Below are 16376 nucleotides of genomic sequence, written 5' to 3'. Positions count from 1 at the left end.
CAGAGTTTCACTTCAGAAAACTGTCTTGAGTTGTGTTTTCTGAATGTACTTCTAATTTTTCTGAAGTTGGTGCATCCTGTCGCCACCAGAGGGCGCCGCACACTTCCTGCGTGTCTGAGGACTGACAATGATCCTATTTTAAGAGTTGATCCCTTTGATAATATATTTTGCACCAACAAGTAAAATCCACCAGTCAGATTAGATCTATGGGGTTAATTCTAACATCCCTCCTTTCAAAACTACACAAAGTTCAAATTCTCAGCTTGGACACTTGCGATTTTGGTCTGTGCGGTTTTATTTTTAAATGGAATGAAATTTGGTCTCTTTGAAGTTAATTTTGCCCAGCTGGAATCCATGAAGGATCATTTATGAAAGTTTCCATGAAACACCACAATTTTATAATTAGTTTTACCAATTTGACAGCTTAAATTCTTCCTTTTGATAAAAACATGATTTAGACACACTCGAAAGGAAATTTTTGATTTCCCCTTCAAAACAGTTTTTTTTTTTTTTTTGTATATTACATTTAAAGGTGCAGCATTTATATTTCACTTAGGGTCAATAAAAAGTCTTTGCTAAATGTGAGTATATGAGTAGGTGTCTTTGCTTTATTTACAGCCTGCAGCTCTACGCTGCGATAGTTTTTACTGGTGAAACGAGAGAATTTACTTAATTCAAAATGCGTTTCATTTTCACAAAATGTATAAATGAGCCCGTTGGGTCCGATTTCAAGAACCAGGACCTTGCAAACCGTTGGGGACACACGAGTCGAGACATCAAACTACACAACAACTTAACTTAAACAAGCTTATTTTTAATGGATCTGCAAAACTGTTTGAATTTCCAAAGAGAACTTCTGTACCTCCCGCCCACAGTTACCCAGTGGCAAACGTTACACAATGTTACAGAAACGTTTCCAACCCAAAGAAATCTGCATGCAGGAAACAAAAACAAAAAACAAAAAAAACAAAAGAAAAAACAAAATAGGGAACCAAAACAAAAGATGAAAGTAAAATAAATCATACAGATAAAAATAAAACATTGATAAACAGGACATACTGTATAATGCCGTTCTCTTGGCTGGAGGAGAAATTCAAACTCTTTAGCTGCAGTTCGGCTCCTTCCTGATGAAAGCCTGAACGCACAGATTATTAAATCGTAATTTCATTGGGTGGATGTGGCTCCGCCCACCACACAGCCCCGCCCCTGTCTTCCATATAAGGCACAGGACAAAATTAAAACCCCCCACATACAAAAGGGGCTAGCCACGCCTCTGTCACTTGGTAACAAATTGTAAATGACCAAATACGGTTAGACAACAGAAACCTCACTAAGTGTACAAAATGTTAATCCTACATTGGTCTTTTTTGTTTGATTTTCCTTTTTTTTTCCTCTTTTTATTTAATTTTTTTTAACACTTTGATTTCCTCTGACTGAAAGTGAGTGCTGTGGGTGGGTGGGGGTCAGGGGGGAGGAGGAAGAGGAGGAGGAGGAGAGAGGAGGGTGAGGGTGACCAACCAGGTGTGCTCAGGAAAAAGGAAATAATAAAAATATGAGCTGGTTTTTCCACACTTTTTTCCTCTTTTTTTTTTTTAAACAACCTTTAAAACAAATGACAAGAAACGTGACTGGATTTCTCTTTTTATCAGAAATAAACACAATCATCAAATGCAGAGTGGAGGAAGAATGGTGAGGAAGAGGAGGAGGAAGAGGAGGGGATTTAAAGAAGTGAGGTGGTTTATTGTTTTATTCTGATAAAGAGACAGAGTGTCAGTGTGCAAGAAAACTCATGAGACAGGTTAGAGGGCGAGAGAGTTAGCAGTTAGAGTGAGTGAGTGTGTGTGTGTTCGTGTAGGTGTGTGTGTGCGTGCGTGTGTGTGTGTGTGTGTGCGTGAGTGCGTTAGTGAGTGGAAACAGGAGGTGTTCAACTGCAGCACTTGCTCTTCCAGCCTGTGACTCCGCCTCCGCTGCTGATGTCGACGTTTTCACTGTTGGGCTCTTTTACAGGCGTCTGGGACACAAAACACACGACGCCAACCTCAGTGGACATGTTCCACACACACACACACGAGGACAACCTGCTGCTCTGCTTCCTGTCGCTCACCTTTCTGAGGATGTCTTCTGCTAACGTGAGGAAAGCCTTCTCGATGTTGATATTGGCCTTGGCGCTCGTCTCAAAAAACCTAATGCCGTGCTCCCTCGCAATCTGCAACACGGGGAAGAACAGCGAGTCAGGACGGCTCTGAAGACGCCCAAAAATAAAGCTGCTGATCCCCCTGCTGTGCAGGACGGGGATCAGGTATCACTCATACATTCAGGTTGGCTAGGTAGGGCTGTGTGTGAGAGAGAGAGAGTAAATAGATCTGATGTTGCTCAATCTGCAGACTGAATGGACGTTTGAACTAAATCTGCGCTCATGATGAAAAAAAAAAAAAAATCAGGCCGAGGTGGAAACGCGTCTCCTCGTGTTTTTGCCGGAGAAACTCCTGCAGCCTGAACGCACCAGGAAATTTAAATATCAAAACAGAAGATCACACCTTCTTGCTTCCCACTGCTGCCTGCAGTCAGGCAGGTTTTTTTAACAGCGTCCCCTGTTATGATTGATTTTATCAATAATTTACTGCAAGTTACATCACTTTAATATTGATTTGGAAATATTTCCACTGCAATGAAAAAAAAAAAAAAGCACTTCAAGAAACTTCAACAAAGTAGCAGAAAATAAAAACTAAATAAATGGAATTCGATTTCACCCTGACCACAATTCAGAAGGCATAATAATATTGACAGGAAAATCTGTGATTGAAGTGCAGATTAATGATGAAGATGCTTCCTGCAGGAGTTCAAGTGAGCTGAAAATCTACACGCTGGGAAATACTGACGTTATTCCCAACATTTCCTCTATAAAGTCCAGTCAAATCATCCCATACGTCTGACTTTCAAACATAAAACGTTTCCCCAGGTCTCGGTATGAATCGCTCCAGATATAAACACAGGACAGCGTGAGGAGACTTTCACATTCCAGCAGATAAACACAAACTTTCACGGCACGCCGAGACAAACACAAGCTAACTTCCAGGTTGTAAACACAGGCCAGTTTTTAATTAATCAGCAGACAACTTAAAGCGTCACGTTTCTGCAGTCCTGCAGGATCTGCTGTCCGCCGGCGCCGCCTCACCTGCTCCCCCTTGGCTTTTGGTACAACCCTCTTGTCCTCCATGTCACACTTGTTGCCTAGCAGCATTCTCTCCACGTCCTCATTTGCATGCTGGAAAGGACAAAAAAAAAAAAAAAAAAAAAAAAAAAAAAAAAAAAAAAAAGCAGAATAAAGAGCAGATTTTTAGAGAGATTTGTCACACGTGCAGCATTTCATTTAAAAGTTAAGTCAACCACTGCTTTCAGCAGCTGTCAGACCAGGAGAGATCAGGGCTGAACTACGGTGGAGTCAACACTCAAGGACACACCCACCGAATGAACGCAAACAAGGTGGAGGCGTTTGAAACTACAGCGCCTGGTATTAGTAATTCCAGATCTGCTCCAAAATAAAGAAAATGTTTCTTTAAATACATGCAAAACATTTTGTGGACCACGGAGTCAAGTAAGGAAACTCCACCCGGCGGACCCAGAGTCCAGCTTGGTAAAGTGGAAAAAAAAAAAACAATCTAACAAAACCAATAAAACGGTATTTTCCCTCTTTATCAAAGTTAGGTCGCAGGGTGCTGGAGCTGATCTTCACTAACAAAACAGCAATAAATAACTTAAAATGCATGTTTTTAGACTGTGGGAAGGAACCGAGCACCTGCAGGTGAAAATCCATCAATGCAAAAGCAGAATGTACAAACTCCACAAGGACGACTTCTCATTTTAAATAACGTGTATTACTCTGGTTTCGGTGAAGCCAAAAGGGTTTTGGTTAATAACTTTTTCATAGAGTGAAAAAGCAACATGAGGAAAGCTGAACTCAGAGAATTCATTCTGTTTATCTTCCTCAACCAGATTCAAAGATCTTTACGAGCGAGGGTGAGAAAGAAGAGATCAATCAGAAGAAAGGCTGTGAGTCCGGCCTGATCTGACCCAGCCTTCTCTGACGCAGAGTGTGTCGTAATACTACGGTGTTTTGTTGGATAAATGAAGACATATTGTGGAATATCTATTATCTGTCACATTTACTAGCACAGTGCATTTGATCCTGACTGCACCCCAGAGGAATGTTCCTCGTACAATATATGAATCACGACCGAGATGGAGCGAGTTTACAATGCGACGGGAAATAGAGGCAGAGAGGCAACAATAAAGAAAACACCAGGAAGACACGATGATCCAGACACGCAGACAAGATAACCACAGTTTACCGACAGCTTGTGTCATAACCAAACAATGTAAAAAACTCTGGATCAGTGCAGCCTGATGATAGTAAACCTTACATCTTTTATCTCTATTATTATTATTTGCCACAAAAGTGACGTTAACTTTCTTAAGACTCTGTCTCACCTGGACTATACCAGCGTCCTTCTCCACTATTTCACCTAAAAGCTGTTTAAAACACGGATTCGTGTCTTTGTTATGTCTGGAGGACCCTGAATTGAACGCCGACTCGTAGTGACATTCAGGAAGTGCAACAGTAAAATCACCTCCGGTGCTCCTAACGCTGATACAGATGCAAATGGACATCTGGCTCATCTGATGGGATTTAGTCACACACTCCTGCTCCGGAGCGAGCTGCGCACATCGTGGCCGGCCTGTTAGTCACATTGGCTGCATTCCTGCGCACCGTTTATCACTGGGCCATTGTGCCGGGCAGAAAAACAAAAGATGCGAGCGGCGTGCAAACACTTGACTCTCCTAATGGGAAAATAAAAGATGGGATTTTACCTCGTCGATGTTGCGCAGCCATTTGCTGATGTTTTCGAAGCTCTTGGCGTTGGTTATGTCGTAGACCAGCATGATGCCCATGGCTCCTCTGTAGTAGGAGGTGGTGATGGTGTGGAACCGTTCCTGGCCTGCTGTGTCCCTGCACACAGCGAATGTTCTCATTTACACAACGTTTTGCGTGTACAAACGCAGCTCTCAAACACTCGAAACAAATTATTCATGAGGACTGCAGGTCTTATCAGCTCAGCTGAGCCATACGTAAGTGTAAGATTTAAAAACCTCTCCTGACATAGGAAAACAAATTTAAACAATCATCTTTTATTTATCAAAAAAAATCAATACTCCAATGGCTGACTCGTCAATGTTTCAAAAAGCATGACATGCAAAAAATGAAGCAGGAAATGATCGATGGATCACTTCTGTTTCGGGGGCAGGGGAGGGAATACGGAGCTCAGGGGCAGAGCTGCGAGGATCTCTCGATTTTTTTTTGTAACGAACAGACAAATTTTATCTACAGTCCATCGTAAGGTGTGACAGAAATGTTTTGTGTTAGAATTTTGATCACAAATAGATGCCGATTAAAAACTTCATGCCACATTAGTGCAGTTCAGACGGGGTCTCAGAACAGTGATTTGTTTTGTGCTCAGAGCGCCGGCGTTACTCAGAGTATTCATTTAATTTAACTTGAGCTCCGCTTGCAGAAGCCCGCTGAGCCAGAGAAGTCAAGTTGGACCTCGTACAAACACATTCAATTCCACCGCGGGCTAACCATGTCCCTCACACGTCTGCACTAGCACGCACCTCCACTGTGACATTTCCCTATCTGGGGAAGCCCTGCCAACTTCCATCCATCAGCGCCGATACTGAGAGCACGCCCAGGAGCTCCACAAGCAAAGGAAACGCTGGCGTTTCCTGAGCAATCGCAAAATATGAAGAGGCTGAATGAAAGTTAAGTTTCACTCAAACTGTTTTGGTGAGCGAGAGCACACGGCCAGGTGATACGTCGGTTTGATTTAGTCCAGTCACAGTGGAGGAAGAGAGGAAAAACAAGCAGGTCACACAGCTGGAGAAGAGATAAATAACATCAAATACGATCAGGCACGAGATTACTTGTGTCGTTTGTTTATATTTGTCTCCATTTACACTGACAGATTCATCTCAATCAAAAGCCAAACATGTCACTATAATATTCTACGCAGGTGACAAGGTTCTCTAAGGTCAACTGTGCCAAAATAGACCCTTCACTTCCAGCGTGGGGCTCAGTTTTGTGTTTTTACTGACTAACCTGAGCTGAATGTCAAAATTGAAAAGGTTTGTCTACGACTCAAATATGTCCTGTTTGTGCTTCTGTTGGACACTTTTGGCCCCAGGAAATTAGAAAATACCGAGACAAGACAAAGCCCTAAATACATGAAATCTATCCCTTCTAAGAGTTAACGAGTTATTTTCCTAATTGTTTGACTACAAACAGTAAAATCACCTGTGACAATTTCCCAGACCCTCAGCCGGCCACACTGTATTTAAATTACTGAGTTTGACAAACAGCCCAAAGCACGGCAAAGCACTTCTTCTTCTCCTATTGTGAGCCCGTCCTTACATAAGAGAGGGAGTGGAGGCACAGGTGTCTCTGTGGACCAGATAATGCTGAAAGATTAGCCCTGAATGAAAGAGGAGGAAGATGTGTTTACAGTTGCGCAGAAACACCTCCCTCCTGATTACTGTTTGTATATTTGACTCAAAATGTTCCAACCACAATTGACTATGTGAAACTTCAAGTCATATGAAATCCTGCGATGGCAGCTGTAACCTCTCTTTAAATCATATCTCTTTAAATCATATCTTCAGCTGACTCACAGAATTCTCATTGTTTGAACATTTGAATTATGAAAGCAGGTCTCAGGCACGGGCTTCTGTATAATCAAGTTGGTTCAGAGCTTGACTCTTGCCAGATGAAGCTGCTCCGCTGTCAGCTCCAGCTGCTGTGGACTACAATGATAAATAACCCTGTAGCAGACCTCCTGACTGACAGATGACCATTTCCTGTTCTCACATACTTCTGTGCTTGAGGGAGGCTTTGTCAACCAGATGTTTCTCTGTGATACGGCTCGAGGACGACGTGAACAGCGAGAGTTTGGTGTTAATTTGCAGCCCTGTAAACAACTGCTGGCTTTAAGAGAAGTGATTGGAAGTCACCGAGCACCATGTGCACTTTGTTTTCATGCTGGATAGAATTCCATTTGGGATGGAAAAAGATGAAAACAATACAAAAGATCTGAATGGAAACAGAAGGAGCCACTGGAGGACATGACTCAGGTGCGCACAATAGTCAGAACTCAGGCGAACTTCCCATTGATATAAGAGAAAAGATCCTTCAAATGTCATGACAACTACCTGTGGGCGTCTCATCTCCTCATCACCGACTGAACATGTGCCTGATAAATTACCTGCTAATCTCACATCTACCGTCACCCGGTGAAACATCTAGGGCGGCCCATAATGACACCATGGTGGCAAATAAACACACACAAAAAAGTCTTTTATAAGGAGAGGCAAAGCAGAGAGAAAAACAACTATTGAATGTGATGTTTGCAACAGTGGATGAAACAATACAGAGGATGCAGCAGGAGAGAGCTTCAATATGAGATGGAGTCAGTGGGAATCTTCAAAAAGCTTGTGCTTTATTCTGACAATGAGCAGATCCCAGAGTCACTTTTTCTCTTTGCCGTTACTTCAGTCGAGATGTTGAGTCAGGATTTCTGAGCTAGAATTGTTTCCGAGTGAAGTGACTTTATAGACTCACCAGATCTGTAGTTTGATCTTCTTTCCTTGTAATTCAACAGTTTTGATCTTGAAGTCTATTCCTGTAAAACAGAAAAACGAAAACACATCAGCAAAATCCATCACAAATAGAGTAACCACTTGTAGAAATGCGGAAAACAATGAATGAATAAAGTTTACACACAAAAACTCAGTGACACTAAAACTTACGACAGTATAAATAGAAGATGAGCGCAGTCAGAAAGTGCTAAACAAAAATGTTTGGGAGATCGGAAACGAGGAGTGAGTGAGAAGGGTTGGCACCACAGAGACAATAACAGTATCTCTTCCTGATTCTGCAGTGTCATGCCCAGGCCTCCAGCCTTCGAGCACACTGCTGGCTCACAAACGAACCAGGTTACGGAGTGAAAAGTGGTGAAAGAATGTTTTCATCTGCACTGCAGTAACCTCATTACTATAAAACATGTTTGAACACAGCTGGTTTGAAACAAGATGTCAAGAGGCTGTGGGTATTGTGGTGTACACTGCTGTGCTGGTGATAATGTTTATAGAAAACGTTTGTTTTTATTTGGAGGAATTAGACTGATGAATGCAATGTGGGGACAGGCTGCTGTGGGAGCGCATGCCTTAATGTGCAGTTTCTGAATTTTACAAATAAAAGTTCTTGTGCTCTGAAGCAAAAAGCTGCTAACTCATGGAAACTATACTAATGGACCTGAAAGTATGGGAGCTTTAAGATTAAAATAAAATTCTGGAGAAACAACAAGACAAAGGATTGTCAACTTAAACTGAGTCATTTGTGTTATGGAGTTACAGTTCACACAGACTAAACTTGGACTGTGAATAGAGCTGTGGTTATGCAGATTAGAATTGCTATCTGTTGCAATTATTCTTCACAACTAAAATGCATTATTAGAAACATTTCAATTCAGTCAATATATATTTCCCAACTTCATGCAGCACAATTCCAGCGTGCTCCGACAATGTATTCTCCAGCTATATTATAGAAGAGAAAGTTCATATTTGCCTCATGACATCCCTTCTGCCACGTGAGTCAAAGGTAAGTTAGCAGTGACGCACGTCGCGCCGCACATGGAGAGGACCGCAAAGTTCCCCAGTCTGCATCTTCCCTTTCATGATACCAGACAATTATAGCAGAAGCTCATTCAGCAAATGAGAAGCTTGGTTTGTGATCGCTACAACAGCAGCTGAAACTGAATTTATAGACACAGCAGAGCTCACAGCAGAGCACTCTGCTCATTCAACACTCTTCAACTCACTCGTTCTTTTAGGGACAGAATTCCTGGAAAGACTTTTAACACCTAACTTCGTGTCCTGATCGAAAACTAAAACAAAAAGTACTTTCTTGGTATTTTCTCCACCATTTCAGGCGATGAGCAGCATCCTGACGTGACGGGATCAGGCCGGCAGTGAGCCTGAATGGAAATGCATTTGTAGACAGTAGATCGGGGCCGTGAGAACGTCATCTGAGGCAAAACCCCACTGAGAAGTGCGCCTGAATGGACGCTCCAACACAGTTTCACGTTCGGCCACAGGCGGTGCTTTCCAGCCAAAAGCTGAACTGTCGGTTCTCCCCTAGTCAGAAACTGTGGTTGGATGAAAAGTCCAAGAAGCAGCTGTAGTTTAGGTGGGGCAGGGCCACAGAATAATGAAGGAACCGGCTGCCAAATTGTGAGTCACTAAATATGATGCACACCCCAGAGAGAGGGAAAGGAACATGAAGAAAAAGATACGAGGCAAAGAAAAAAAAAACTCCTATACTGTGGTTTGTATTGGGGTAGAAGGAGAGTTTAGTTCTCAAAATCTGGTTTTGCAGGAATGATTCATAATGTGTTTCTTTAGAAAACACTAAGCAAATCAAGTTTTCTTTTCTTAAGAAGTGCACCAGAACGTTGACCCAAGATTGCACAATACGCATATTTTCAAGACATTCAGCCAACCACTGGGAAAAAAGACATTTTCAGTGGGACAAAAAAAAAAAAAGAAGCAAGATATGTTCCAAAACAGACCCATAGCGAAGCTAAAGGTCTTGAATAGGGAGTATAATGGTTTATGAGCCAGCTCCCTTCTTAATCCCAAAGGGAACAGTGTCTTCTCGTATGGATTTCTCCAACTATTTGCTGGCTTTCACTCATTATTCATGATTTATTTCACGTTTGCAAACTCATACAAATACAGCAGTTTTGATGTACATAACCTCTGATATGGAAGGACTGAGAGAGGGACACACAGAGGACTGGAAACGAGGATGAGTGACTGATAAGAGAGAGGGAGAGAGAGGGGGGTTTTCCAGAGGGGGTATTTTGAGAAGCAGCTGTGCATCTGTGTCTCCAAAGGTATGAGTACTGTGTCAGAAAAAGCACACATACACACTGTAGTTTCACATATCCGGTTCCGTTTGTTTCAAACATAAAGGTAACACGCATAAGAAGCTGTCAACCTGTTGTGTGTGCGAAAGTGAAAACTTTCTGACGTTGTCTCGTGGCGTGTTATTGTAATCATTATTATTAGAGCTGCTCTATGAAAGGCTGTGCCATTTGTTTTAAAAACTTATCTAACATCCTGTGCCATTAAATCAGCATATTAATCTACTATTGTCCCTCACATAAGGACAAAAGAAGGAAAAGAAAACCTTTGTGCTGTCAACTGCAGGGTTTGATTGAGCAGTCTGCATAAAAAGTTCCTAAACGGTAAGACTTTTTTCACTCATCTTCACTGTTGTAGCAACGCTGTGATAAGAGCCGACTCCAGCCCCGTCTGCCTTTCCAACCTCAATATGGTCAAATAAAGTTTAATGTTTTGTTTTATTGCGTCAAATTAACTGTTTTAAATAGCTTAATATACTGTTTTATTAATCTTCCATTGACTTGAATTTATGATCAAACAGCAACCTGCAAAAATAACTTAGAAGACAGAAATGATTCTGAGATATTAAAATATCACTGACTGCAGCATAAATACCCACAAGGCAATGCATACTTTACAAAAGTGTCTATAAACAGAGGCAGTGAATTATTGCTTCCCTTGTAAGCTCTTTATCAGAGTTCAGCAATGTCCAACAATGGTACATGAAGTTGACCTCATTAAATGCTGCCCCTCTTCTGGATGATAGGAAGTAAAAGAAACATTATCTCAACATATTCTTGAAGATTTACTCCTGAACATAATGTTTTGTTTTGAATACAGACATGAGACGAGATCAGGCGGCAGCTTGTAGCTGACATGACTACGGTGACGTTCAGAAGCAGAAAGCTCGGTTTGGTCACGAACGCCAACTTCTGAGCAAAGATCCTGACAGAGGAAAGTCTTCCTTGCCTCAAATCTCACCACAGTTTTAGAAAAACTGCTAGAAATAAAGCCTAAACAAAGCTGAATATGCAAAATGAATGTAGGAGAACTTTCAGCAATTTTTATATTCGTCTTAAAAAAAAAATCCTAATAACTAGAAAAAAAACTTGCATATGATCAAAATGCAATTAACTTGTTTTTTTTCCCAATCCTTCATAACAAATTGAGTGTCTTTTAAATGTGGATAGTTGGAGAGAAAAACTCCAACTGTTGTATCCAGCTCTCCTGTCACTCTAAAACTTTTCCTTTTCTTTTAAACTTTATTAGAATTCCAACAACCTAGAAATTCATCCACACATTTCTTTGTGACATGTGAGACTGTATATTTCCTAAAGACAATCCTTAGTTCAATTTCCTTCATTTTATTAAAGGAGAATAGCGCGGTTTTAAATATTAAATTATCAATTATTCACACCCACACACGTTTTCACCTTTGCCTGATGGGCAGCAAGAGCTATTTCTGCAAGATCGCAATTGCTCCTATTTTCCTGTGCAGGGCACTGAAGGCACAGCAATACGAGTGATTCGGGTACGAATCGCTCTGAGCTTGACGTAATGCGCGTTCCTCCCGCTGGCCTGATATCCTTAAGTTTCATTTTGTCCACCATTACTCCGCCAGATGCTTAGCAGCAACAACTGAGCAGTACTGAGGATGGAGCTTCCATAACGTAAGAAAAGACCGGCTTCTAGCACTGCCACAACTCCAGCAGAGACCCCATCAGGCAAAAGAAACTTAAATTTTACTCGAGCGCTGCTAAAAGAGCGAGGAAGGAGTTCCCCTCTTCTGTGCACATACATGGGCGCAAGCCACAGACACGAGCGTTTCACTAAGCTGCAGTTATGCCCAAGGCCTGCAGGGGCCGTTGTTTCGCATAAAACAAGCAAACTGCTTAATGCACCTTTAAAGTATTTGTATTAATTACGTCATATGAATATTCATATATTCGCTTTAGAGACTCACTTTCTTCATATGAAACAGGTGCCACTAGGCAATCACGGTTTTTACTAAAACTTAACATTCATATTTTAATATTTGTTCAAGTTGCCACAGAGTCATTCATGCACCGACTTGCAACACAGATCTGACGGGAAAGCTCCCTTGAAAGAAGCAAAGGTCGAGATCAGTTGTTTGTTGGAGAACCTGTTCGTCTGGACTGCTGGTCCTGCATCAGACCCAAATTTCCCCTGAACTGGCCGAGATCTGATACGGCGTCTTTTAAAGGGATCAAGCATACTGGCACTTTAATCTTGTTTCCGAAAACAGGAACGCCTTACTACAGAAACAAGACTGCATGTAAACAATACTATTGCAAATCCAAGCAAAGAAAATCCTCATATAGTCAGACGAGTGACGGTAAGTTTTGCAACAGAGCAGCAGTGCTTGTTCAAATGTCAAACACTTTAGTCAACACTGAATGTCAACTGCTAAAGCTGCCCCCATTATGACGGCGGGTTCATGGACATAAAGGCAGGACAATTTGACAACGAATGGGTTAAGAAAAAAGACCTCGGCCTGAAATAAAACCTTAGCCCAGGAATAAGGGATGTAATGCCAGGCACATAGCACACAGTTACCTTCACGTGGTTCATCTAAGCACAGTCTAATGTTACATTATTACTCAGCACTGATCTTAAGCAACAGGAGTAAATGGATCCCTCACTTGGGCTTCACAGGGATTTGACATGGTTTGACACTTGACTCATGTGAGCGTGATGTTTGGATACTTGTGCAAAAGGAGGGAGAGGGGGGAAAAACAGCAAGCAAAATTAATAGTTTCCTGCACTATGGAAAGCCACAGAGTAGTTACATACCAGTACTAAAATTCCTACTGGTGTACTTCACATGAGCATTTTCCAGCTGATACTTATATCAGAGAACAACCTGTACTTTTACAACAAGTAAAGCATAAGCATGCCACTGTTACAACACACATTCAGTTACTGCTAACAAGCAAAAAGTTGTCAGTTTAATCAAATCTAATTTCACTAATAGCATTAATATGCTGCTATACAAACAAATAAACATAATGCAACAGTACTGACGAGTTATTGAAAATATATTATTTTAAATAACTTAGTATATCTTGGTGTTAAATAGTGTATTTCTGGTTTGCTTTAAAAGGCTTCCCGATTAGGCAAAAACTATAGAATTTTTAGTTTAAGTAAGCTTTTCATGGCAGTGACAAACCTACAGGCCCCTACTCTCTGGTTATTTAGTGTGTAAAAACAGCAAGGCCCTGGAGTGCTGCTACCCCACTTAGCTTATTAGCTTCTGGCTCGACTGTCATGACAGCTACCCCTTCGACACTTACAGCGGTTTTAATTCCCAAAGCTGCCGAGTTAGAAGTAAAGAGCACAAATATCAACGGGCTGTCCAAGCAAAAGAGAGGTTAGAAGAAGGTTTGGACAAGAGCGCACAAAGCTACACAGCTAGCAGCACAGGCTAACAGCAGGCCGGAGAGCCTGCATGCTGACAGGCGAGTGTGAAGTTAGCCTCCGCTTCGAGGCTCCTCAGTCCACAGCTCAGAGGAAAGTTAAGGGAAAACTTTGGGTTCTCCTCTGAATGACATGTCATTTAAAAACTGCCGTCCTAAATATATCTGATGAAATGCACATCCAAGAAGAGAACAACCTGTGTCTTTAATTGTGTTAAGGGTAACTAAGACGACTACATTTAAACATTTACATTGGTATTGTTTTCAAAACAACCTCTCTTTCCTATGTGGCAACTCTAGTTGTTCCAGTAACTTCCATTTCCCATTACTTTTTCCACTTTTGATTATATTTCTTTTGGATGATTTGATGTACTTTTGGAAGTGACTGTTGCCTCAATACGTGTTTAATGGAATCTCTTGTCATACTTCATTGTCCCCAATTCACATTTTCTTGAAAACCGTCTATTTGGCTCGTCTTTCACAGGAGTCACCCAAGAAAGAGTACTGGTGTAAGACCTCATTATGGAAAATGTTTATCCATCCATGTAGGAGACAGACATACATGAGTTGTTGAATAATGGTTCATTTAAATGTGAACGCTGGCTTAGGGTGTCTAGTTTTTAAATTTAAGGCAGCTAAATATCTATTTCAGCAGTTACCGGTAAGATATTTTTCACAATTCAGAAGCTGCCCACTGACATTTATTCCAGCTGAAAAAAATCCATCAGTATGCGAGTGTTTACATTTAAAAATCAGTTACATGTCCAACAGCATAAAAGTTTTACCAAGCAGAAAACTCTCGGTAGTTTCCAGTCCAAAGGTTTTTATGACTGACCTGCAGTAGTACTATAAAGAAAATGAAAATAAAAGCAAAAGGATTTGAGTTGACACTGTAAAGAGGGATTTCCCGATTAACTAAGCAAATCATAAACTCTCCTCTTCATACATTTTCTACTGTTAAAGTAGCTACGTAACAGTTCTGAAATAGCTTATAAACGTTGGATGATAAATGAAATAAGCCGTGTTTATTTTATCTTCGATCTGGTAAAAGGTGTTATATGTGTAAAATTTGACAGCGGTTACCAAACGAGCTTAGGAATAACAAACCACCAACAGTGAAGATCACTCTGTTTGATAATGATCTGATAAGACTGGCTGACACGTGGAAAACATGCAATGATTCTGTTGAATTTCAAGAAACATGGGCTGTGTTTAAAAGACTTTTTGACCTCTCGGATCTTTATATGTGATACCGACCAAGAGTCGTCACTACGTTTACGTTACAAAGACAAAATGAGATCACGTTTTAGTCAATCTTTAACTTTTCTATGTTAAGAAAACATACAGATAAGACAGATTGTGGTATATTTGTTTACGATTTGGTACTTTAATACTCATAAGTTCAGTTTCCCCCTTTAAACTTTCCCCTTGGTCTCAATATGGGAAGCCACCAACCAGAGGCTGACTTCGGTGTCTCTACTGATAGCATGCTAACGCAATATGTCCTGCCTACCATTTCCAGCTGCAGGGTAGTGCCAGGCGAGTCTCTCCAGCTGTCAAACTACCTCCAGCGGAGTGGAGCCAGCTGTAAGAGCGGCTGTCCTGCGGGTCTTACCTATGGTGGAGATGAAGGTTGTGTTGAAGGCGTCGTCAGAGAAGCGGAACAGCACACAGGTCTTCCCCACGCCCGAGTCTCCGATCAGAAGCAGCTTGAACAGCAAGTCGTACGTCTTCTTCGCCATTGAAAAAACAGTTTGTGTTCACCCAGGATAAGATACAAAAACTCGATACAACCCTCGCACGCCTATGTGAAGTCTAAAAGCCAGCTCCTTGGCCAAACTGACCACCTAACCCCGGTCCTCTTTACTGTTAACAATCTGGGATTTGTTGACTAGCTTTGGCAGAGCTAGCTGGCTAAATACCATCCGAATAACGCGCCCGAGAAGTTATATACCCCAAGTCCGACTGTACTCCCCCTTACAACATGAGAGCAGAAAGCAAAAAAAGATCAGGATCTCCTCCTCCCGAGTGATTCCTCTTTTCCACTCTTTCTTTTCTCCCACACAGTCGGGACAAAATGGCTCCTCTCTCTCTCACTACCCCGACTCACTCTTTTCTTCAAACTAACGGCGAGCTAATTCAAATTCTCGGCACACCCCGTCATTCCCAGAGCTCCGCCACAAGCTCGACCGAGAAAAAGCTGATAAAAATCTTGACGGGAAAGTGTGCCAAATTCACTGTCCGGCTCGGAGTAAATTGGCTTTTTTACTGGGGAGATTAGAACCGAAATAGAGACGACCGCCGTCGTCTAAGTTCGAATGGGAGCCACCGCGGCGACACCCTAGACCTCATTGGCACGCCCCCTATCGTCTCTGACTGGACTGTTCAGCTTTCACTCCAAGCTGCACCGCAACGTGATTGGCTACCACTCCAAACGCTGCGAGGTAAAGGGGGCGTGGCTTAGAGTGACAGAAAGGGTAAATGTTACTGCGCGAGTGGCTCGGACATTCTGGCTCAAGAGTCAACTCGCTTCTCATTTGCTGAACGTATATGGGGATCCAACATGGCGGCCAGTTTCATGCGGATCTCCATCAGCCGGGGTGTGTTTCAGTGTTTCATGGCAAGCTGGCATTTGGTGCGGAGACTATCCCAGCTGTGAGTCAGGCAAAGTGATGTCATAAATAAGTACTTCTGTGCTTGTTACGGGCGTTTCCCACATCCTCTGCCCTGTGAACTGCAATATCATTTATCCCCTGAAGTTTTTTAATGACTATGCAAACTCTGCACGGGCACGCCATTACTCAGTTGGAGCTTCTTCGAGTTTCTTTTGTGCGTGTTTCTGAGAGAGACTCGGCCCTTCTTCCGCCTGTCAGAGTAGTTTGACTCTCAGACACTCCTTAGGAATGCTGAGTATGCCCTGCTTTC

The 16376-nt window shown here is 41.9% G+C and overlaps 1 protein-coding gene across 1 annotated transcript; it reads right to left on the bottom strand.

Annotated features, from left to right (window-relative positions):
- Window positions 1-798: 798 nt before the first annotated feature.
- Window positions 799-15782, bottom strand: rab10 (RAB10, member RAS oncogene family). The gene is made up of 6 exons (XM_030109549.1): window positions 15067-15782; window positions 7670-7730; window positions 4870-5008; window positions 3176-3265; window positions 2105-2206; window positions 799-2011 (listed from the first exon to the last, which is right to left on the bottom strand). The coding sequence occupies exons 1-6, from the start codon at window positions 15191-15193 to the stop codon at window positions 1925-1927; spliced, it is 606 nt and encodes a 201-aa protein (XP_029965409.1). The 5' UTR covers window positions 15194-15782; the 3' UTR covers window positions 799-1924.
- Window positions 15783-16376: the final 594 nt, after the last annotated feature.

Source organism: Salarias fasciatus, chromosome 15, assembly GCF_902148845.1.
Source record: "Salarias fasciatus chromosome 15, fSalaFa1.1, whole genome shotgun sequence".
NCBI classification, from domain to species: domain Eukaryota; kingdom Metazoa; phylum Chordata; class Actinopteri; order Blenniiformes; family Blenniidae; genus Salarias; species Salarias fasciatus.
The sequence above is the reverse complement of the archived record's forward strand: the minus strand, read 5'-3'. Positions and strand labels throughout refer to the sequence as shown.

Bases quoted from the DNA above. Each gene is read 5' to 3' on its own strand.
- rab10 (XM_030109549.1), bottom strand. From the start codon at position 15,193: ATGGCGAAGAAGACGTACGACTTGCTGTTCAAGCTGCTTCTGATCGGA. The intron at 7,731-15,066 runs GTAAGACCCGCA...TCTGTTTTACAG, and splicing joins AACCTTCATCTCCACCATAG to GAATAGACTTCAAGATCAAA. The intron at 3,266-4,869 runs GTAAAATCCCAT...TGTCCTTTCCAG, and splicing joins GGCTGCGCAACATCGACGAG to CATGCAAATGAGGACGTGGA.